General features: G+C 41.0%; 2 protein-coding genes across 5 annotated transcripts; one reads left to right on the plus strand and one right to left on the minus strand.

The window, feature by feature from the left end:
* Positions 1-27: 27 nt before the first annotated feature.
* LOC135089031 (uncharacterized) lies at positions 28-14,050 on the plus strand. 3 transcript variants are annotated; one of them, XM_063984209.1, is made up of 6 exons: positions 28-199; positions 7,460-7,650; positions 9,576-9,723; positions 10,180-10,319; positions 10,703-10,888; positions 11,402-14,050. In XM_063984209.1, exons 2-6 carry the CDS (start codon positions 7,467-7,469, stop codon positions 11,581-11,583), a joined length of 840 nt encoding a protein of 279 aa, XP_063840279.1. In that variant the 5' UTR covers positions 28-199; positions 7,460-7,466; the 3' UTR covers positions 11,584-14,050. The 3 variants fall into 3 exon arrangements, with proteins under 3 accessions (XP_063840279.1, XP_063840278.1, XP_063840276.1); XM_063984208.1 differs by lacking the exon at positions 28-199 and adding an exon at positions 5,805-6,278; XM_063984206.1 differs by lacking the exon at positions 28-199 and adding an exon at positions 6,454-6,611.
* Positions 12,576-24,353, minus strand: LOC135089028 (leucine--tRNA ligase, cytoplasmic-like). Of its 2 annotated transcripts, none has more exons than XM_063984188.1 (6): positions 24,042-24,353; positions 19,004-19,195; positions 18,530-18,596; positions 18,043-18,185; positions 17,344-17,618; positions 12,576-16,969 (listed from the first exon to the last, which is right to left on the minus strand). In XM_063984188.1, exons 2-6 carry the CDS (start codon positions 19,193-19,195, stop codon positions 14,146-14,148), a joined length of 3,501 nt encoding a protein of 1,166 aa, XP_063840258.1. In that variant the 5' UTR covers positions 24,042-24,353; the 3' UTR covers positions 12,576-14,145. The 2 variants fall into 2 exon arrangements, with proteins under 2 accessions (XP_063840258.1, XP_063840257.1); XM_063984187.1 differs by lacking the exon at positions 24,042-24,353 and adding an exon at positions 19,862-20,054.
* Positions 24,354-24,755: the final 402 nt, after the last annotated feature.

Consider the following 24,755-nt stretch of genomic DNA (forward strand, 5'->3'; position numbering starts at 1 on the left):
AGTTAAAAGTGGACGAGGAAGTAATACAAAGAAGGAAGTGAAGGTAATAAGTGATAATCCAAAATTCAAAAGTGTAAGAAGAAAATAAGAAAAGGAGGAAGACATCGCCATCTTTTCTGTCCCTGCCGGCAACCATGAACGGTGTTGTCCTGGCAGCGTCCTCCACAAGGCTCTGACCAGCATTATTGAGCGGCGCAAGGTGAGATTACAACCCAGGTCTCGTATATGGTGCGCCTGTCTTGCGGTGTGTGAAACAGTTGCCCCCGGTAGGGATTCCAAGCAGGGCGTCAGGAAGAGGGTGGCATGAGAAACGAGAAAGACGTCACAAAGATCACTGTGCTAGTCATTAGCTGTCAGTGCACCTCACTGCCTGGCGTGCTCTCAGGAGTCTGTGCTATGAATCGTGCTGAAGGTACACTTGAGATCTCATTACATTCTCGTGTTGGTCTGGCCACGTGACCGTTTGTAGCTGTACAGTATGACAAAGCAAAATAAAAAGTAAAAGTGTAATAAATTGATAGTCTGTTCTAAGTCAGGGTGAAGTTACGTGAGGTATCATTACGTTCTCGTGCTTCTGCGGCGACGTGACCGTTTATACTGGCTGACGAAGCAAGCAAAATAAAGAAATAATAAGAAACCCAGCAAATTTCATACCAGCATGTGTATATATATTTGTTTTACGAAAACTGAATAGTGAACAGGGGCCGTTTCAATAGGGAAAGAAAATAAACGATATCCATTTCCCTATATATTTATTAACGAATTCGTGACCGAAGGTAGATTAAGCCGAGATATTCAAAACAAGTCCTGTGATTTACTAAATGGTGTAACGCGCCAGTTGTAGAGGACAGCAAAAACTATTTGATATTCAATATATATACAGTTAGTAACGAAATTAGGAGTACAGATAGATTAAGGCGCGATCCCCAAATCAATCCAGACCAAAGCATCGTCAGTAGGCAGTGATGTCCCTGTCAACACGAGCAAGTATTTCCTAACATTCTCAGGAAATTCCAATTGTTACATAAACATTGTCACTTCCTTCACCTGTCCTCCACGATATCTAGTCACTTTCCCCATCTTCTCACTTTCCTACCTGCTGCTCCACCTTCCCCCATCTCTGTTTTCGTTTCCATAGCAACATAATAACTTTGTATTCTACCACATACTCATACTATGTCATTTCCAACCAGTTCCCTTCCTCTCGTTGTGCAGTCAGTAACTCCCCGAACCATTGTATAAACAGGAGAAAGTTATTTGTGCAGAGATGAAAGTTGTGGCATCTGCAGGGCGTCTGAGGAACCTGCGCCCGTCAGATGTCAACAGTGTTGTCTCCGCGCAGACTCCTCGCCTTCCCTCCGTCGCACCTTCTTTGTGAATATTTTTAGATGCGGGAGACAAGGCCAAAGTAATCAAGACAAATGTTACAATTTGGCGTGCAATCTGCCCGTTGTGTTTCCCTGTCTTTGTTTGTTTTGTCCCTCGGAAACAAAATGTTCTGTTGTATGTACTTAGGTCGTGTGTGTGTGTGTGTGTGTGTGTGTGTGGGAGTAAAGAAACGGACAGATAGGCAAACAGAAAGGGGAGAAAAATATGTATATAAATTTAAGGGCTTTGTCACCTGTACTGTCCCTCCCTGCCCTCCACCTGATCTACACACACACACACACACACACACACACCTGTTAGATACAGACTTACCTGAGCACATCTGTTACGAAAAATTCCAACGCAGTAATCGTGAACACCTGTCTTTCGTTACTAATTTCAACTGCAGCAACAATGATGATGATGATGATGATGATGATGATGATGATGATGATGATGATGATAATAATAATAGTTTGCGCGCAATGAAAAGGTTAAGCAAAGCAAACATAAGTGATGGAATAGAATGAATAACTAAACGGACAAATGAGGGAATGAATGAATAAACTAACAGAAATAATGGGTAACAATAATAATAATAGAAAATGAAAACGATAATTTCCCACACGATAAGAATATTAAACAAAGAAAACAAAAATAATAGAATGAACAATTGAATGTATGAATGAACGAATGAATGAAGAAAATAGCAGAAATATTAGGCAAAAGTTATCGAGAGAGGGATTCCAGCCTTCACCCTCTTCTCTCTAACCTTTTACCTCGCCCCAGGAACTTTACCAAGCCTATAATCGCAATCCTAATGTCTCTGAAGCAAACTGTAAGAAGTAATGATAATAAGCAGTAGTATTAACATCTGAGCCTTTACAAACTACAATGAAGATGAATAAAAGAGTGAATGATTAGGAGACATCTTGAAAAATATATATAAAGGAATAGATAGATATGTGTGTGTGTGTGTGTGTGTGTGTGTGTGTGTTGTAATAACTTGAGTAATATCGCTCCGCTTTCACAATGCGGTCACTCACTGTTTAGTTCCCATCATAACAACCAGCTGGATTACTGTAACATACATGTACATACACTAATCTAAACATACATACATACATGCATACATACATACATACATACATACATAAATTTTTATATACATACACAAACAACTGAAGTAACCACACACACACACACACACACACACACACACACACACACGGAGGATCACAAGCAAACAGACAGACAAACGAACATACACATTGATGAAGTTCTGATCTGTACACGCAGATTGGCTTGTAAACACTCCCCCCTCACACACACAGGTAAAAAAAAAAAAATGCATACAAGGTAAATTAAACTAACAAAGTAAATACACACACACACACACACACACACACACACACACAAGTGGCAGTTTAGGGGTTAAACACCAATTATATAGCTTTGACTTGTCTCTGATCCGCGCCACACACACACACACACACACACACAGGGCAGTTAAGCTTGTGGGAGTGTAGTGTTAATACCACACCACACCATACCATACCATACCACCACCACCACCACCACCACACACACACCACCACATCACACCACCACCACCTCACACCACACCACACCATACCTGGCTGTGTTTTCCTTCTCGATATTGTAAGTTTTTTTGTGGCCCCGTTCATAAAAATTACAGATAATGTTTTGGATTTTTCTTTATTATTAGTCAGGCTAGAAATGTTTTTATATTACAGGTATTTACTAAAGTATATGGCAAGTCAGAATATATAAAGCATTCCAGTCTAGTTTCGTTTTTTTCGAACGGTCATTTTCAAAATGGATTAACGGACGTATATTTGCGTAACGTCATCAATGACGTCATCAGGATACCGAGACTCGGGACATCCTTCCATTCCAGTCTCTCTCCGTCAACGTTCAGTGTATTATTTAAAGTATATGGCAAGTCAGAATATATAGTGCAGTCCAGTCTGGGCGTCTGCCTTCTCACGAGTTTCAAAGTGAAATGCCTACATAAAGATAATGGCTGAGAAGGATATTTTTTCTGCCTTCCTCCCTGCTTGTATATCAATATATAGTTAAACCTCCGTGTGTTTTCAGCCTCAGACGTGGAGGAATGAGGAGAAGGAAAAAAATGAGGAATGGAGGGGGAGGAGAAGGAGGAGGAAGAGAAAATGAGGAATGGAGGAGGAGGAGGGAGGAATGAATGAGAAGTGGGTCTCTCTCTCTCTCTCTCTCTCTCTCTCTCTCTCTCTCTCTCTCTCTCTCTCTCTCTCTCTATGTACGTAAAAATAATGGCTGAGAAGGATATTTTCCCTGCCTACCTCCCTGCTTGTATATCAATAAACAGTTAAATCTCCATGTGTTTCCAGACTCAGACATGAAGGAAGGAGGAGAAGGAGGAAAAAATGAGGAATGGAGGTGGAGAAGAAGAAGGAGGAGGAGAAAATGAGGAATGAAGGAGGAGGAGGGAAGAATGAATGAAAAGTGGGTCTCTCTCTCTCTCTCTCTCTCTCTCTCTCTCTCTCTCTCTCTCTCTCTCTCTCTCTCTCTCTCTCTCTCTTAACCTACACGTTCAGGACATGGAGTGGGGTTGAGAAAGGAGGTGTGGCTTAATTAACACATCACAATTTCTGGCCTATGATATCTACTTTGAGTTGACATGTCGCTTTAGTTAAAAATAAGGGTAAGAAGGTTGCTTCATCAGTAGGGAGCCGTCTGTATATACAGCAGCTTTCCATTATGTAACCCAGACTCTCCCTCCTTATATAGCATGGATCGGAAATATACTTTTTTTTTTTTTTTTTGTGGGGTGGGGGTGTTACCTTAGTATAATCTATTTATGTACCATATGTAATACCAGCGATTTATAATTTATCGGTTTATTCGTCTGTTTTACCTATCAATATATCTTCGTTATTAGTTGGGGTGTATAAATTGATATGTAACCTATTTTATTTGTTTTTAACCTTTATTACTCCCAGAATGTTTCTAGTTCCCCAATTTTGCTTTTTCTTAGGTCTAACTTCCAATATTAAGGTAAACTGACTTCTTTATTTTCTTTCCTATACGTTATATGGCATGAATAGCAACCAAGAAACGTACTCTTGCTAGCACCCCAAGTGACGAAGGTTTCTGTGGTAACTATGACATGGTAACTAACGTGTGACTGGTAATGTAAGGACTTCGTGGTGGGCTTGACTACGACCCCTGGGTGTCCTTCGTCTGTCCCTCACATCAAGGTCATATAGACTCCTCCTCTTCCTTCACTTCTACTTCTTGTGAGGTTTATCTCTTTCTCTCAGGTCTTCTAACATCTTTTTTTTTTTTATCGCTAAGGTCTTCTTTCTGTTCCTTATTTTTTTTATTTTTTCTTCCTTTCGTTTTTTTTTTTTTTGTCGCGCGATATTGCCTTTCGTATATATATATATATATATATATATATATATATATATATATATATATATATATATATATATATATATATATATATATATATATATATATATATATATATTAGTTATTCCTCCTCTTCTATTTCTTGTAACCTCTCTCTCTCTTTCTATCTCTCAGGTCCTTACCTTATTCCTTATTTCCTTTAAGTTTTCTTTCGTTCATTTATAGTTGCCCGATTTTGCTTTTTTGTATATTTATTGCTTATTCGTCCTCTTCTACTTCTTGTAACATCAATCTCTTTCCATCGCTTAGGATCTCCCTTCTGTTCCTTATTTATTTACCTTTTCTTTTTCTTTTTTTTTTTCTCTAGTTGCATGGTTTTGCTTCTCGTATAATTATTTCTTTATTTATTTAATTTACACACTGTCCATTCCTGAAGTAGCCTTGAGATAAAACCTCTTCACAGTTCTCACTATCTAGATTATATTTAACCTTCCTTTCACTTTCCTTGAATGATATGCGTTCTATTGATTCATCCTTGGTCTTCTGCGCTTTATTTTATTTTATTTTATTTATTTTTTTATCTTTCACAAACAATTCTGAATCTGTTTACCCTGTGAAACACTTCATTCTTCTTTCCTTTCTCTTCGCAACTGTGCAACGGCTTGTACTACCTTGGCTATATTTAGTCTTCCTTTCACTTTCTTCGAGCTTTTTTTCGTCTTCCTTCTTGTTTCATTGTTTTCCTTCGCTTTTCTTACATTCCTTTCAGGTGAACACCAGGTGAACTTCAGAACTTTTCATTCGATCTGTCTTACTGAAACTGCGTCTATACTTGCCTTCTTTTTAAGTTAGTTGCAGAATGATTCATCAGTATTGGGTAGCATTATCTGTTGCAACGATATCTACCTAAAAATCCAGCCTACTTAACCTTGAAGTGACAGCTGTGTTAAAAAAGATAAGACAATCAAGGGCAAACTTTCATATTTATACAAAGTCAGGACGGTAAAATCTAACAAAGCTCTTAATAACCGCCTGCAGAACTCACCCGCACCCTTCTTTCATATCTAATTACATTACAGCACCTAAGAACCAGAATTTCCCATAATACTGAGATTTCATATAGATTCGGGCGAGTCTAATATTAGTTCGCCCTCGAGGATCAGCTGATGGCGGGCTGGGTGTCACGTGGTGTATTTTGTGGTTCTGTTAATGAGGCTAATGGGACACATAGACGCCCTCATTCCTAACCATTTGCGAGGCCTGGAGAGAGTGGTGTGGGTGTGTTAGTTGCTTGGTGATGGGTGGCGTGGGCAAGGAAAGAATTATTGAGTGAGTTATACAGAGGGAGGCACAAGGAGGACCTGGTAGTAACTGGTTGTGGCTGGTGACTTCTGTGTGTGTTGCTAGGAGCCTCCAGTCCTTCTCTTACCGTAACAGTTGCTGTTCTTCGTTCTGCTCAGCTCTGCACGTCTGCTCTCCGCGCCGTGCCTGTAAGTTTGCCTTGTGTTGTTAATATTAAATTTATTCACCGATTTACATATAACTGATAGTCGTGTATCTGGTTGTGTGACGTTGTGACCTCTAGTGGAGTTTTGGGTATGAGGAAACTTTTCTCCGGTGCTTAGTTGTATTAAGACCAGGATTTACGTTGCTTCTGTCGTTTCTTGACGTGTATCGTGTTCATAATTGATGTGTGCGTGATGTGTGTGATGGCGTGTCACGCTGCGTGTGATGTCTGAAGTTTGACATTGAAATAGTCATGTAACCCTGCTGGGCATGTGGTGTGACGAAACCTACGGCTGTGCAGTGGTAGGACAGTTGAGGTCAGTCAGCATCTACTTAGGCCTATATGATCATGTTTATCGGTGTCTTTAATGCACTATTAGGTAAAGATTCACTCTTAGTTTCCCGTCTTGACCCTCAGTTTTATTACATGTCTTTAGTTTTGTGTACTGACGGGGAAGAAATATATATATATATATATATATATATATATATATATATATATATATATATATATATATATATATATATATATATATATATATTATGCTTCATAGATGTTTGGCACACAATCTGATTTGGCAGGTGACATGCAAGGAAGTCATGAGTAGTAATATAGATAGCCAGAATAAATCTTACCAATAACATCTCATTATATTTTGTTGTCATCCCTTCCCAGCCCCACCACACTTGGGGTTCTGGTGGGAAAGTAGTGTTCTCAGGTGGGGGAATGCAAAAATGAGTAAAATTTGGCCTGTGAGAAAAATCTGTAGGGACAAGCATTCTTTTTCTTAATTTTTGGGGGCTTGGAGAACAGACTGAAATATGGGCTCCCAAACCTAACCTAAAGGGGGACTATGCCCCCTAACCTAACCTAACCCATCTTGGGGACTATGCCTCCCTCAAGCCCCCTATCTTAACCTAATCTACCTTGACATTATAACTTAGCCAGGAGGGAAGGTGGCATGTACAATACACACTTGCTTCACCTAACACCAGGGTCAAAGTACATAGAAAATTAAGTTAAATATTTAAAATACCGAAATATCTGAATATACAATGGTTTACCAAACATTTATAGAATTAAAAAGAACTTGAGGCAGCAGGTGTCTCAGAGGGGTTTGATATTACTGGATATAGTTTATATCCATCTAAATTAATTCAACAGGAGCAAGATGTCAACCAACAATACAATACTGCGGGTGGCCACCTACATGTGTCCAGGGATGCCTGTGGAATACTATGAGTTCCTAGCAGAGTACTTGGAGCATGAGCTTGGCATTCGCACTGAGCTGCTGTACAGTTCACGCAGCAAAGGCCCAAACATCACCCGGGGAGACCAGGACCGTGTTGACCTGGGTGAGTTTTGGATTCAGTTAGTAATCTTGTTTTCATCAAGGTAATGGATGCTTCTTTCAGGTCAGCCCAGTAAGGAAGAGAATATAAAGCTTCATTTATTGTTTTCATGCACTTATTTCTTCACATGCTTTCTAGACGAGTGGCTGTCATGCAGGTCTGTACAGTGAGACGTCAAAGACATGGTTGACCCAAAGTACCCACTACCATAACATGATTTACTTGTGCTGTATATATGGCATTTTGTCCATCCTTCATGCCATGGTGTTGTTGAGCAAGATTAATTCCTTTTATCTTGGTTTTGAGCATAAGGACTTCATTCTATATCTGATTTTGCTTCTTGAGATGATCTGGTAATGATAAATGCCATGGGTCTGGTTTGCTGTCATGAGGTTTATGCTCACCCCATTTTCAGCTCTTGCTCACTGGCAGAGGGACATGAGTCATCCACTTTACTAAATAAATCTTCCTGAACTGATAAGAGTCAGGTGAGATTTGATCTTGCATTTACCCAACCCTTTTTTTCCCTTTACTTAGTGCTTGTAGTACCTGTTCACTCCTTCCCTGGTCTTCATCTTCCTTCCCATCTCTCTCTCTCTCTCTCTCTCTCTCTCTCTCTCTCTCTCTCTCTCTCTCTCTCTCTCTCTCTCTCTCTCTCTCTCTCTCTCTCTCTCTCTCTCTCTCTCTCTCTCTCTCTCTCTCTCTCTCTCTCTCTCTCTCTCTCTCTCTCTCTCTCTCTCTCATATCAAAATAGCAGCTTTGCTTTTTGCTTGGATACTTTAGAAGTAATGGTTATCACAATCCTCTCTTCACCCTGTTTGTTTTTCAACCAAAGCTTGATACACTTTTCTTTCCATCACATAATATATTTTATATTTCAGTTGATAGGAAGAATTGTTTTCACCCTACTATAGATACTGTTTGTTTTGGCATGTATATCTTTTGTGTATAGAAGCTGACAAAGGTGGCCTTGGTTTTACTTACATTGACATTTTGAGTAACTCAAAAATGTTTTTTTATTTTTTTGATGTACTAATGATGCTGTTTTCAGTTCTATACCTAACTGCAGTACTCAGTATCATCCTCTTATCATGCTGTAATGAAACTTGTATAATACATATACTATGGCACCAGTTTAAGTGCTGGAATGACCTATGTATATACATATATACAGTATAATGTGAAAATGTTGGTACGTATGAGTGTGTATGTATTTATGTTTGTATGTATGTCTTTTATAGAAAGCCAGATGTGTTTGTAGCACTATCACTGAACCTGCAACTCTCTTCTCCAGCCACAGTATACCCATGTAATGGTTAGATGAAGGAGTTGAGATATATGAGGAAGGCATCCAGCAAATCACTGCTCTATGTAATTTATGCAATTATCCATCATTCCATTGCCTTCCAGATGAAGATTAGTGACATCCATTATTATGAAATTTATTTCCTCTTCTCCCTCTTCCCCCCCTGAATGCCCCAACAACATTGGTAGACTAGTTCAGTATCTTCCCCAAGTTTAATTTATTTCTATGAAAAACCACATAAGCAGCTTCTCTTTCCTCAGTTCCTCCTCTTACAAGATGCACAACAGTTCACCATTAAGGACACTTGCATTTTTGTTTTGTAGTACTACTATCTGTTTCATGTCTGTATCTGCCATTGTTATGAACTGGAGTTTCACTTTGTGATTAAGAATGTGTAAATAATACACAGTTTTTAATGTTTCATTTAGTAATATCACTTTTCAACCTCTTCTAATCATTGGAGCACTTGAAACAACAAAGATGGTTTGAAGTTTCTATTTTCATTAATGATTTAAATCATGTCTAATGAAAAGATGTACAGTTTCACCTCATCAAGGTTGATGAAGACACTGCATAGGCTGGGTGATCAGGTAGCTCTTCATTGCTGTTTTGTGTGTTGCAGCGTTCGTGTCCACAGTGGCCTACCTGGAGGAGTACAGGTCCAGCAGCTGCCCCTTCCATCTGCTGCCTGTTGGGGCAGTGACAGTGCATCCCACCAAGGGTAGCCTGCTGGGCTACTACTCAGACATTGTGGTGCATCGGGATGTTAAGTGAGTCTTTGTGTGTGTGTTTGTGTGTGTGTGTGTGTGTGTGTGTGTGTGTGTGTGTGTGTGTGTGTGTGTGTGTGTGTGTGTGTGTAAAAAGCCATTTATATAAGGAAAAGTTGTATATTTTTGGGGGGAGGAAAGCCATTTATGCAAAAAGTACCAAGAAAATTGTCTGACATGGATATCATGCTAGTAAGGACAACTAGATGTGCTGTGTAACATGTATATTTGATCCGCATTGTAAAGAAGTAGAGAATCTGCTTGATCACTTGTCAGACTTTTTATGCAAAAAGGCAATGAGTGCTGTAACTTCAAAAGAAATACTATTATCTTGCTTTTCTATGAAGCAGGTGATGTTTTATTTAGTATCTTGACAAGACAGCATGAGATCATACCATTGTGACATGACCAAACCATATGTACAATGATATCTTCCTTAGCTGGTTCTTATGTCCACAGGGATAGAGTGAAGGAGTTTTATGATATCCGAGGCTGCAAGTTTGTCCATGCAAGAGAGAATTCCTTAGCCAGCAACAGATTGGTCTTGCGCATGCTGAAGCAGATGGGAGAGGATGCCTCATTCTTCTCAGATATACAAGGTCTTGGTTTGCTTGTAATTTTTATAGCTGAAATGGTGGTTTAGTGTTCAGGCCGGGACTGTATTTCCTATGTGGATTACATCTGTGTAGTTAATCAGAGGTTTACATATTCACTGTATTGGATTTACTTGTTTACTACTTTCATTTACTTTATCAAATTTACTAGATGTAGGTTTCACCCAGTAACAGTAACAGTGCACTGTGGTAGCCTCTTCACCAAGCGTCTTTACAAACAAGTTAAAAAAATACAAGGCATCTTCCACCCCCAGAAATTGTATAAGAACACTTCTCGTTATTCTTTAATAGAAAGATTGGGTACATTATATTATCACATTGTGGAAGCAAATCCTGTATTGCTATACCTTGATCTTTTGACCCCACAGCCTCAGGAGACCACATGAGTTCAATTGAAATGGTGGTGTCCAAGAAAGCCGAGGTAGCAGTGGTGGATTCCCTGTCCCTGTCCAATTACCTGACCCGCCACTACTACCAGCAGCCGGAGCTACATCTGCAGGTGTCTTGGGGTCCTCTGCCACCCCACCCCATTATTTTCAACACTAAACTACCAGGTGAGCTATTCCTGGCACTGCTAATATGAATGATCTTAGTGGCAGGGTTACATGCTCTGGCCTCTTACATTCAGCTGGGTTGGAAGAATCATCACTGTTTTCCTAGCTCAGTGTTAAAGGTGACTAAAAGGGATGAAGCAAAGGGACAGGCAATCTTTATTCTCTATTTTTATTTGTCCTATTCTCAGGTGTCATTCTTTTAAGGGAGATATCAGTTTGGTAAATTGGTGATGAAATTGATTATCATTTCAATCCTGACAAGTTTCAACTGTTTGCTCAATAAAGCTGTAAAATATTCATTATATTATCATACATTCCTCCTCGTGGCTTCTCGTCATTGGCCAACTATGTGATGAGATGTTAAAGGATTATTCACAGCTCAAGAACATTAAAGATTGATGGCATTCAGTTGATTTTGCCCACCATTGTTGACAAAAAGTGAATACACTAGTTCATATTATTGTTCATAACGGAATATTTTTACTGTTGATAATATTCGGTGGTGTGTTGCAGCTGACCTGGTAAAGAGGATAGAGGAGTCCTTGTTGAGTCTGCAGAAGAAGCCTGGCTGGAAGGAGAGGCTGGAAAACTTCAGTATTACGGGTTTCCACAAGACATCTTTTGACAATTACCTTGAGGCAATAGACATTCTAGAAGCCACTCAGTCACTTAGCTTTGGGATCACTTATTACTAATACTTTCCTTCAGTAGTTCAGACCTTTGTTGAGTTTGGCCTATCAATTTGTAATGTATACCAGGAATTTGTAATGTGTATACCAATTAGCATTTCACTGACTTGAGATTCTTCACTGTGGTATTTTCACTGTAAATAAACTGCATCTGTATTATTTTTTTTTCAAGGTGGTTGCCAGGTAGATTTGTTATTGTTGTGTGATTTCTGGTGGCTTGTGACATGTATTGAATGGACAGGTAGGTAGATGATATCAATTGATTGATTTAAGACAAAGCAACAACAGAGTCCATTTGGTGTACACATGAGAAGCTGAAAACAGGGAGCACAGCAAGGGGCAGATGGGGATTTGTTTGATCTCCCTTGCATTTTGACAACATAAGGCAGAATTACCTCTCAAAAGTCTTTGCTTTTCTGAAAAACTTCATTATTTGGTCTGTAGTTTACTACAGCTTATGTCACTTCTCTACTTTCTGAAAAGAAAGTTATTTGGAGTCCTTGAGTTGGATCAGTGTTCCCCAATGTATTACTTTTATGATTAACTTCAGTGTAGTGGCATTCCAAGACTCTGTTGTTGCAATGTTAAATCCAAATCGGTTCATTGTGGTGATATATGAGCGTGGCTGGGATGGTTGGTATGTGCATGATTCCAAGAAATATGGGTAGAATTTAAGAATTGTAATGGTGAATATGACAGAAGGTAATGACTGTATTTTTGTATAAGTGGTAGCCCCCTCAGAGCCTCTAGATGAGAGTGTGTGTGTGTGCATGAGTGCACAAGAATGCATTGCCTTGGCTGTTTTTCTGTTGATATCAGTGTGGCATGTAGTAAGGTCTTTCAAGTTCGGATCAAAGCAAAAGTGGGAGAATGTTAGAGAGTGAATGTTGAGACCCAGTGAAAGTGACAGCACAAAGTCTGCCCTGTGGTAATCACCTTTAATGACTGCAATAGTAGACATAGCCAGGGGAAAATGAAAGGGTTTAAAACAATATACATCATGAGTATCCATATTTATAAAATGTTGATGGGTTGTAACAAACACAAAGGTGAACGAATCTGCCAATGTTAAACTGCTACCAAGTGTATGTAGGTTGCAGCAGGCTGATCAGAGGCTCCTTGATGGAAGAACATTGTACCTTCCGCTTATTATTTAGGAATCTTGAACATAGTGTATGAAGCATGTTTAAGGTTGCACTGAGATTTTGTACTGTATGACCATGTTAATCAATCCCACTTTCATTATTCATAATGTGAGATGCTCGTATATTGCTCTGATGCAGTGTGCAGAAGGAAAGCAGGAGTATTGTGATGCAGTGTGTGTAACAGGCAGACAATCATCAGTGATCAAGCAATTTTTGTCATACTACTTGCTGTGCACCAGTTTTCTCATCTGACACCAGAAATTGTCCTCTATTTTTGTAATATGCTTGCTTCTTACATCTCAGATTTGTCTACAATATTTACAATAATTTGTAACCAGTATACTGTTTACCATATTAGCAATTTTATTGCATGCAGTGCTATTTATGCACTTTTGTTGGTTGGCACAAAGCATAATGCATCACTACATTCATATATAGTAAACTTGCAGCTCGTATGAAGATGATTTAAGTAAAACATTATCAGTGGTGTGCAGGAAGATGTCGGTCGAAACTTAAATTAACAAAATTACATGAATGAGTTAGGGAAGCATATGTTCAAACCTCAAATTCCCCTAATATGAGCATGCCTATGTAACATCCTCAGTAACAGTCACTTACAGGCTTGGTGCTAAAAACCCTTAAAACCAAGATTAAGTTTTTCTATGAAAAAGATGTAATAAAATGCTGATTGCATTGCTTATCATTACTTAGTTAGGAATGCATTTTCAAGTAAATGTCAGTGGTGTATGAACTAACCAGCATGTCAGATTGTTTTTGTATGATTCTATGATGATTATTGCCCAAAATGTTTTTTACACAACCTGTAATTGTAAAACACTTTGTAAAACACTGTATTAATTGGAATGACATTCTTACTGCACTACACTGTGCAGGATAATTGAAATATGATGTCATTGTCTCTCACACTCAACCAAGGGCAGCTCTTTCTCAATGGAAAGTTTCTGCAAAAGATATAAATTGCTGATAACATCAAAGCTGAATGAATTTACAAGAAAACTAAAATGAACAATCACAACTATATTTATCCTGAGTGTATTGCATTAGGCATTCTTGTGACTTTAACTTATCTGTAAGGTAAGTCATGGCTGTACAATGCATCACAATATCACTGGCCTAATACTCTGAATGCATCATAGGAGGGAAGGTCTGCTTGTAAATTGACAGCCTGGACTTGTATTCTAACCCTCCAGTATGAGATATGTATATGATCCTGCAATGTGCAGCTTGTACATAACTTGGCAGTAAGTTTATGTAACTTAGAAACTTTATATGCAAATCTTTTGGATTATAATAAATTATAAACTTGCTGATTTTCATATATATTTTCCCCTGACCTAGAATCAAGTGTAAAATACTATACCTCCCCAACATCCTATCCCATCCACACTTCAAACACGAAATACTACTGTGCCATGTAAAGGATCTTTGATCCAAGGAAGAGTGTGGACCCATTAGAGGTAAAGTGAACAGCACTGTCCTTTAGAGAGAGAGTCACTTGCTCGCCCATCTCTTCCATGCCCTGGAGTACTCCTGCCAGAGTTGGTATGCTGCGAGGGCCAAGCAGAGGATCCTTGTACCTGTGAAGTGTGACCTTCATGGACGGCTTAATGGCACGCTCCCGTCGCTTGAGGCGCGTGACCAGGGCAGCCACAGTATCTCCCTCATAGACAGGCAGACAACATTGGAACAGGCCGGCATGAGCTTGAGGGTTGACCAGAGTGAGAGAGAGGTTTGGTGCTGTGGTGAAGGTGATGAAAGGTTCCCCGGGCACCACTTCTTCTTGTGTACGCTCATTGTCGCAGTCCTCAGTCCACCCCAAACTCAGTCCCTCCAGATCTAGAGTTCCACGCACATAGTCAAGGTTCTCTTCCAAGATACTTCTTTCATCAAAGTCAACAGTGTTTTTGAGGGCCTTCTCTCCAATGGTGTTCATTCTCTCTCGCACCAGTTGAGCAAATGGCATTACCTTCTTCATGTACTTCTTGAGGGCAGGGTTGGCACCCAGGGCCTTGCTGAGTGTTTTGTTATCTGGGAGGCAATTGTTGTTACCCTTGTAAAGATCTTGCATTGTTGCCAGAATGGTGCTCTGCCACTTGGGAAAGGTTTTTGCAATCCAGATAATGCCATGCGAGGGTACCTGAGGTGGTGCAGGTGCCTCTCCTTTCTTGGGCTTGCTGGGGGTCATGTGGGCCTTCAAGCGGAGACGGAAACGGTGAGAAGCTTCAGCAAGATATTCAGAAGCTTGCACCAGGGTGAGGTCAGGCTCATCAATGACTGGCCAGGTGGTGTTAAGGATGGATTCCTTATTACCCAGCACTTCCTGCCACACATAGTCACACACATGTGGACAGATTGGGGACAAAATAATTACTTGAGTGATGAAGTAGCGATGGACAAGATCCCAGTGAAGTCCCCCTTGAACCTGTGCTCTTTCCCTGTACTGGTGAAACAAGTTGCTGTACTCAAAGAAGCAGGTGCGAAGGGCTTCCTTAAACATCAAGTTCTTGTAATGTTCATCAGTCTCCTTTATCTTTAGGTTCATCTCTGCGGTGAACATCCTGTCATTAACTGTAAAGGACGAGCCAGTGCGCATTGAGGCCTTTTCTGACAGCATTTCCTTCACCAGCTCCACAAACGTCCACAGCCTGAGCACAGCAGAGTCTGCTACTTGAGTCTCAAAGTTTGCATCCTCCACCGAGTCTCCAGAGTTAGCCAGGGCCAGTCTGGTTCCATCTGCCCCAAAGTTATTAAGAGCATCCACTAATGTCAAGAAATTCCCAGTTGACTTTGACATCTTCTCTGAATTCAGAAGAAGGTGGCCATTAGCTCTGATGGTCTGGGGCCACTTGTCGGGTTGAGTTGGCCAGATTGCAGTGTGGTTGTACAAGTAGTACGTCAAATGGTTTGGCACCAAGTCTTTCCCTGATGCTCTCAAATCCACAGGGTACCAAAAGCCAAACTCATTTCTCATTTTCTCTAGCCCTTCTTTCTTGATAGGTGTCTTTGGTGGCTTGTTAGTTTGGTGGAATACATAGTCCCATACTTCAGGTGTCATTTGCTCTGGAGTGATGCCAAACTCACCCTTCTCTTGGCCATACACATCGGGATGCAGGATGTGAGCTACTGCATAGTAAGCCATGTAAATAGTGGAATCAGATAAGGACTCAATCACCCATTTCTCATCCCAAGGCAGGTAGGTGCCAAGCCCGTAAGTTCTGGAGCACGCATGACCCTTCAGCCAATCCAGCGTGGCCTCAAAGTTCCGCTTCACCTCTTCATGATAAGTTTCCAAGCTGTTCAAATTCTTCTGAGTCTCTGCCCTCCACTTGGGCTCGCCATAGTCCAGGTACCACTGATCACACAGAGCCACCACACACTCATCTCCAGACCGGGATATGATTTGCTTCTCTGGCTCCTGGTACACCATTGCTTCCTTGCTCTTGACCAGCTTCTCCTGTATTCCTTTCTTGATATCCTGAACCTTCTTCCCCTTAAACTCTCCTACAATGAGGGTTCCTTCATAAAAGCCTCGCAGGTAAACCTTCTCCTTGGCTTCTACCAGCTTGTCCTTATCATTCTGAGACTTGATGCCCATCATCTGACAGATTGTTGGAGCACTGAGAGTACCATACTCTGGGACGTCAATAATGGGCACAGGTTCCACATTAACCATCTCCTCTGTAATGCCATACTTCTCCCTCAGTGCCGGCTTGTTCTTCAGGTCCACCAGTGCTGCAAAGTCATCAGGTGCATCAGAAGGCACTGAGGTCACCACTCCAGTGCCCTTGTCCTCCTTCACAGTGAGCATAGGCAGGGTGTAGATGGTCCCATAGCTGGTGAGGGGAGCTGAAAGTTTGAGTCCCATCAGTTCCTTTCCCTTCACTTCCAGAATTGACTTCACCTCATTCTCAACACTCAGCATCTCCTGGTAGGCCATGTTCCGTGCTGCCCTGCGTGTGCACACCACTACCTCCTTTTGTTTGGTCTCCACTGCAACATAAGTCAGGTCCGGGCCTAGCCAACAGTTGGTTTGACCATACATGGTCTCAGGTCTCAGGGTGGCAGCTACGAGGAACACGGGCCTGGGAGCGAGAGCCTTCAGCTTGCCAGTCAGCTCCTGCACACGCATCTTGATGAGGGTGTATTCCTGTGGCCCAACTCCTTCCCCTGATGACCTGTCATGGTCCATGCAAGGCTGGCCATCCTTAGGGGAGTAAATAGTGTACCTGGAAGAACACCAAACATATATTTTCTCCTTAGAGCTCTCTCCTACACCTATGGTATGACATCTGAGGAAAAATTTATGAAAACCAATAAAATATAGTTTAGTCCTCATACTTGCTAATGTTACCAAGAAACTTGAAACTTTTTGCATATCACTGATAACTCTACATGCAACAAAAATTATTAATATTACAAAGAATGAATGCAGAAAAATAGAGATATATGAATTTAAGTATTTTGCTTTGATCTTAAGTAAAGAAACATGGAAGGTGAGGTAAAAGGGCATAACACTTTAAAATTCACACCTTTACCTTCTCCACCTAATCAACATTTAACCATGAAAAGTACCAGAACCAGAACAACAAGAAGCACTCACCTTTTCCCAAACTGGATCTTCTTTCTCTCCCTGAGGCGGAAGAACTGCCACCGCACAAAGGAGTCATAATAAGGGTTACGGTCGGTGGTTATGAAGGAGCGCCGCCAGTCAGTATGCAGGCCGAGGTGCTTGAGGTCTTCAATGCAGCGAGGTGGGAAATAACGCAGCCAGTGGTCCTCATCAGTAAACTGCTGAATCTCACTGTCCTGCAGCCCAAGACTCTGCATGATCTGCCACTGGTACTTCATGCCTCCTGTCTTGGCTGCAGCCTTGCTCTGGAAAAGGAATGTGACAAAATAGTTAATGCTAACTTATGTGCAAAGGATAAGAAGACACTAATGAGCAAAAGACAGGCAGTGGTTGAATTCTTTGCATCCCATGTCAATGACTTAAATCTGCTTGAGCTTTGAGATCACTACTTTTCTATGGCATGGTCAGTAACATGTTGGGCTCATATTTACCCATTGAATGATCTGCCAAGGTTCAGTACCCAGTGATGACCTCTCCTTGTTAACTTATGTGCCTTCAGATAAATGTTTCCATGGTTCTCCAAAGGGTGAGCATGACAGGACTGATTGACTGATTCATTTATATATTCTACAACAATGGAATCATATGGAAGGAAGATATAGCAATAAATTAATAATTCTCTCTCTCTCTCTCTCTCTCTCTCTCTCTCTGACTCATTAGTTGTCTCACCTTCTTGCCCTTTGATTTATCCTTGATGGTCACTTCCTGTACCTCTTGCTGCTGCTCCTCTTCCTCCTCTGGGAACTTTGGAGGACAGCCAAAGTCAGCCACTTCTCGCTTCAGCTTGTCTGCACTTGCCTTGATGGGCATTCCTGTCAGCAGAAGAGCTGTGCTGAACTGCATGCCTCTCAAGTAGGTCTTTGAATATGGGTTTTCTCTTTGGAGAATTTTGGAGAATATGTTTCAAATTTCTGTACAAGAGTTTTCTTTTTTGGAGAATGGTGGATACATATGTTTCAAAGTTCTGAGTTACTTCTAATATATGTAAAGAGAATAATAGTCATTTCCCTGCACACACATACAAACACACACACAGGGAGAAAATAATCAAGCTCTGTATCACTGTGAACAATGCCTTGACAGTCTGCATATGTCAAAGAAACATGAAGACCAACACATTCTTATTGAAGAAAATGCTTCAATAAATTTTCAGTACCTGTGCAGTGAAGACCAAAGGGGAAGAGACATTTCTTGCCCTTAAGGCGGTGATACCCAACGGCAAACTGCAACAAACAGTGGCATTAGAGCCATGACACTGCTGAGTGCTCTTGGTTATGCAACTGAAGAGAGAGAGAGAGAGAGAGAGAGAGAGAGAGAGAGAGAGAGAGAGAGAGAGAGAGAGAGAGAGGAGAGAGAGAGAGAGAGAGAGAGAGAGAGAGAGAGAGAGAGAGAGAGAGAGAGAGAGAGAGAGAGAGAGAGAGAGAGAGAGAGAGAGAGAGAGAGAGAGAGAGAGAGAGAGAGAGAATGAAATACATACTTGTGTTTAGAGAGGAAGAGACATAAAAATACATGTACAGATATACACAAACTTTCAAGCCTTTCTTCATTCACAAATTTTGTTTCAGTTTTATGTCTGGTTTCCCTTGTCTTGTATTATGCCCTCGATTAATACAAGTAGTCAAATACACACCTCACACTTGGTTAGGGTGAAGGTGTGGCCCAAGTGGAGACGGCCATTCATGTAAGGATAAGGAAAGGTGGCCAGGTACTTCTCAGCCTTTCCCTTGGCTGGTGCATCTTCCTCAAACACTTTGGTCTCCTCCCACTGCTTCTGTGTCTGCCGCTCAATGGCCAGCAGCTCCTCCAGCTTCTTGCGTGACATCTGAAAGACATCGTGCACAATTTATAATTGAGGGACATTTCTCGATATTCTCGACATTTCTTTTCCTTATTACTATCTACAAAGAATCCTCAATTTCCTAGATTGTCCAATTGTCCACAAAATCATAAAGGGTGCAAGAAATAGTATTGTAAATGGTGAAGGAACACTTAATTTCAGCACATACAGTGGTTGAAAACAAGATCTGTCTTAAATTTGTAAAGTGGATGATATCAGACCTTTTTTTTTTTTTTGTTATAGAGACAGCCTTCAAGGTTGATTGTGACAAGAGATCATATTTTTTCCCAGTCCACTATCCAGTTAGGAGTGACACTTTTTGCAGGACTGTGAATATATAAAAGGTCTGTTTATCTGTATGTGCTTATCCATGTAGAGTAGACGCTCCCGTTATCGGGAGTGAAGACCACAAACTGACAGCAGTTTGTCACGCTCTGGGGTTAAGTTAAATCAGGGTGTATTTAGTGAGACCATCAGATTTGTATGCAGCCATATGTGTTGGTGTTGCTAGTGGATCCTGCTACTGTGAATGCGTATGTTGTGGTGCAGACATGAGGCGTGAGGTGTGAGGCCAGGTGCAGCACTGCAGGTGCCTGACGCAACACATGGCAGCCACACGTCACTGCCACTCCTGGGACACCCTGGCCTTACCTTGGCACTGAGGCTCACGTCTGTCTGGGGCACACCAGCAGGGGACACCACAGAGGCGGCGCACTCCACAAGTACCTCTCCACACCCAGAAAATATTCAACACGTAACGCTCCTCCTCGCCTCACCCGGCGACTCCCGTTACACACACACACACACACACACGGTGGAGCTCCAACTTGGTCTATCTCAGCGTTGCCAGATTGTTTTGGCCATATTATCGTACTACACAGGTTGAAATTATTGTACTTCTGGTAAAATTATCGTACATATGTAATTATTCCAAATATTATGCAAAACTGCCACTTTCCAAATACAGCAGAATTTAGGCTTTATATATATATATATATATATATATATATATATATATATATATATATATATATATATATATATATATATATATATATGAGAGAGAGAGAGAGAGAGAGAGAGAGAGAGAGAGAGAGAGAGAGAGAGAGAGAGAGAGAGAGAGAGAGAGAGAGAGAGAGAGAGAGAGAGAGAGAGAGAGAGAGAGAGAGAGAGAGAGACTCCGCCAGTAATTTCTTCATTGTTACTCGTTCACAGACAGCAAGTTCTGTGACTCCCTCCCTCTCCCTCTCCCTCGCCCTCACAAGATGTCGGTGCAGATAGAAAAAAAGGCGCTATGAGTGTTCTGCCCTCCCGCGCGGCTGGAAAAGAGAGAAAGTGCTGAGGAAAACTGGGCTGACTTGCGGTAAAGTAGATGTGTATTATTACAGGTAAGTGTGTGTTTGTGTTTATGTTTCCCTCCGTCTCTCTCTCTCTCTCTCTCTGACAAATAAACCCAAAACAGCAAAAATCTACGAAATTATTAAAAAAATGACAAAACTCTCTCTCTCTCTCTCTCTCTCTCTCTCTCTCTCTCTCTCTCTCTCTCTCTCTCTCTCTCTCTCTAAGGAAACAAAAATTTTATAAACACAACAACAACAACTACTACTACTACTCATCCTGGAGTAGGCTGGGGTGTGGGGTGAGGCAGGTAGACTGAGTTGATTTAATGTTTTTTTTTTTGTCGTTTTTTTTTTATATTTCTTATTGTTTGTTATGTGCTTATGTTTAATTTATATTTTATCACCATCTGTACACTAAAAGACAGAGCAACACACACACACACACACACACTCCATCATCATATGTGTAATGAAAGAAAGGGCAACTCACACACACACACACACACACACACACACACACACACACACACACACACACACACACTCCATCATCATATGTGTAATGAAAGAAAGGGCAACTCACACACACACACACACACACACACACACACACACACACACACACACACACACACACACACACACACACACACACACACTGCATCACCATCTGTACAACGAAAGATAAGGCAACACACACACACACACACACACACACACACACACACACACACACACACACACACACACTGCATAAGCATATGTACAACGAAAGACAAGGCAACACACACACACACACACACACACACACACACACTGCATCACCATCTGTACAACGAAAGACAAGACAAGACAACACACACACACACACACACACACACACACACACACACACACACACACACACACACACACACACTGCATCACCATCTGTACAACGAAAGACAAGGCAACACACACACACACACACACACACACACACACACACACACACACACACACACACACACACTGCATCACCATCTGTACAACGAAAGACAAGACAAGACAACACACACACACACACACACACACACACACACACACACACACACACACACACACACACACTGCATAAGCATCTGTACAACGAAAGACAAGGCAACACACACACACACACACACACACACACACACACACACACACACACACACACACACACACACACACACACTGCATAAGCATCTGTACAACGTAAGACAAGGCAACACACACACACACACACACACACACACACACACACACACACACACACACACACACACTGCATAAGTATCTGTACAACGTAAGACAAGGCAACACACACACACACACACACACACACACACTGCATAAGCATCTGTACAACGTAAGACAAGGCAACACACACACACACACACACACACACACACACACACACACACACACACACACACACACACACACACACACACACACACTGCATAAGTATCTGTACAACGTAAGACAAGGCAACACACACACACACACACACACACACACACACACTGCATCACCATCTGTACAACGAAAGATAAGGCAACACACACGCACACACACACACACAGCATAACAATCTGTACAACGAAAGACAAAGCAACACACACTGCATCACCATCTGTACAACGAAAAATAAGGCAACACACACACACACACACACACACACACACACACACACACACACACACACACACACACACACACTGCATAAGCATATGTACAACGAAAGACAAGGCAACACACACACACACACACACACACACACACACACACACTGCATCACCATCTGTACAACGAAAGACAAGACAAGACAACACACACACACACACACACACACAGACACACACACACACTGCATAAGCATCTGTACAACGAAAGACAAGGCAACACACACACACACACACACACACACACACACACACTGCATAAGCATCTGTACAACGTAAGACAAGGCAACACACACACACACACACACACACACACACACACACACACACTGCATAAGTATCTGTACAACGTAAGACAAGGCAACACACACACACACACACACACTGCATCACCATCTGTACAACGAAAGATAAGGCAACACACACGCACACACACACACACAGCATAACAATCTGTACAACGAAAGACAAAGCAACACACACTGCATCACCATCTGTACAACGAAAAATAAGGCAACACACACACACACACACACACACACACACACACACACACACACACACACACACACACACACACACCTAGAAATAAATTGAAAAAAAAAAACACAATATTTACTGGGAGGGACTGGGAGTTAGGAAGGTACCACTCTGATGACGTCACGGCTTGGAGGGCTGGGAGAGCTGGGGGGTTGATGACGTCACAGCGACCGCTATTTACGTACGTACGTATTTCATTTTGAAAATGACCCCTCTAAAAAACGCAGCTAGACAGGAATGCTTTATAAATTCAGACTTGCCACACATTTTAACAAATACCACAAATAACAACACATTTCAAAACGCAGTAGTATTAAAGATATTTAAAAAGAAGTATCTGGAAACTGTTGGAACCTTCACCCCATTTAAAATCGTCCAAATGTCCACCCATTCTGGCTTAAACATAACGGAAAACACTTTAAAAAATCTGAACTATTTTCTAAAATCATTTAAAGTGAGCTACAAGCACAAATAAAAAATCTACCGAAAAAAAAATCAATATTATTGGAAGTTGAACACGAATAAAAACAAGTGTACGGTGCACGCATTTCACTGAGCGGGACGGCAACACACTTAAAAAAACACCAACTATTTTTTAAAACCAATAAGAACCTAGTACAGGCTGAAATAAAAAATTTAGTTTTGGGACCGTAAAAAAATACGCCGAAAACGGCCCTCTTATTTACACAAAAATAACGCCAAAATCACCACTTTTCACGCAACACACGCGCTCAAATAACTTAAAAAACAACGAAATATTTTTACAAACCATAAAATCTTAGCTACAAGCCGAAATAAAATACTTAGGAAATAAACAAAAATAATATTGGAACCGGAGGGGGCTGGGGAGTCTAATCCAAGATGGCGGTGAAGGGGGGCCAGTGGAGGGGACGACCAACCCTTCTCACTCATTTAAATCCTCGCCAAACTTAAACTAAGTAATGGCAGGTATATCTAACGAGCGGATATTAAAGCTTGGTCATGTGGCTCCGCTTTGCGACAGTATTGGTTTAAAACACTCACAGATAAGATAGATAATGGCTCATAAATAGAGACGACCCAGATTGTTTACATTTTCATTAAGTTAAATTTTACGGTTTTTAGCAATGAGACGAGGCTGACACAGGTATATATTGTGCTGGAGGTTAGGTGAGATGCGTTAAAATGAGTTAAAACCGTGGATTGCTGTTATTCATTAAAAAGTTACGTTAAGTTACCTAAATTTATTCTAACACTTCCTGACCTTACCTTCTCTGTGGTGGTGATGGTGGTGGTGATGTACCTTCCTGCCTCCTCGTCACTATGGCTGGCTGTCTAGCACCTTCTCACAGCCAAACGTTTCTTTATTTTGCTTGTTTTCACCCACTGCTGCCTTCGGGTGTCCACTGCTAGAGCCCACGCCTTCCTCATTACCAACTAAAGGTTTAACTCATGGGTAAGTCTTGGCAGCCACTGTGTAGGCGTGGTTACACACACACACACACAAAAAAGAAGAAAAAAACACAAATTCTGTCAGGCTGGGAGTTGAAACAGACGTGTACTAACACCACCCATAGACGCGACACACTGATTAACTTGTCAGGCAGCAGGCACGCACACCCTCCGCCTCACATGGTCACCTCAGTACTGGCTGGCGCAAGTCCTGACCTCAGTCTATCTTGAATTCTGCACTTTTCTGTTTTGTGTGTGTGTGTGTGTGTGTATATATATATATATATATATATATATATATATATATATATATATATATATATATATATATATATATATATATATATATATATATATATATATATATATATATATATATATATATATATATATATATATATATATATATATAGATATAGATATAGATAGATAGATAGATAGATAGATAGATAGAGAGAGAGAGAGAGAGAGAGAGAGTTCCTCTTCCGTAAAGGTGTAAAACAACGGGGTTTATGGCAAGGAAGCTAAAGA

The sequence above is a fragment of the Scylla paramamosain genome, chromosome 32 (genome assembly GCF_035594125.1).
Source record: "Scylla paramamosain isolate STU-SP2022 chromosome 32, ASM3559412v1, whole genome shotgun sequence".
NCBI lineage: Eukaryota > Metazoa > Arthropoda > Malacostraca > Decapoda > Portunidae > Scylla > Scylla paramamosain.

What these genes read in the sequence shown, in the direction of transcription:
- LOC135089031 (XM_063984206.1), top strand. Translation starts at nt 6,565, where the DNA reads ATGTGGTGTGACGAAACCTACGGCTGTGCAGTGGTAGGACAGTTGAG. An exon ending in GCAGTGGTAGGACAGTTGAG is followed by an intron (nt 6,612 to 7,459) that starts GTCAGTCAGCAT and finishes TTAATTCAACAG; the next exon opens with GAGCAAGATGTCAACCAACA. An exon ending in GTGGTGCATCGGGATGTTAA is followed by an intron (nt 9,724 to 10,179) that starts GTGAGTCTTTGT and finishes TTATGTCCACAG; the next exon opens with GGATAGAGTGAAGGAGTTTT.
- LOC135089028 (XM_063984188.1), bottom strand. Translation starts at nt 19,195, where the DNA reads ATGTCACGCAAGAAGCTGGAGGAGCTGCTGGCCATTGAGCGGCAGACA. An exon ending in CTTTGGTCTTCACTGCACAG is followed by an intron (nt 18,186 to 18,529) that starts GTACTGAAAATT and finishes TTCTGCTGACAG; the next exon opens with GAATGCCCATCAAGGCAAGT. An exon ending in AAGATCCAGTTTGGGAAAAG is followed by an intron (nt 16,970 to 17,343) that starts GTGAGTGCTTCT and finishes GTGTTCTTCCAG; the next exon opens with GTACACTATTTACTCCCCTA.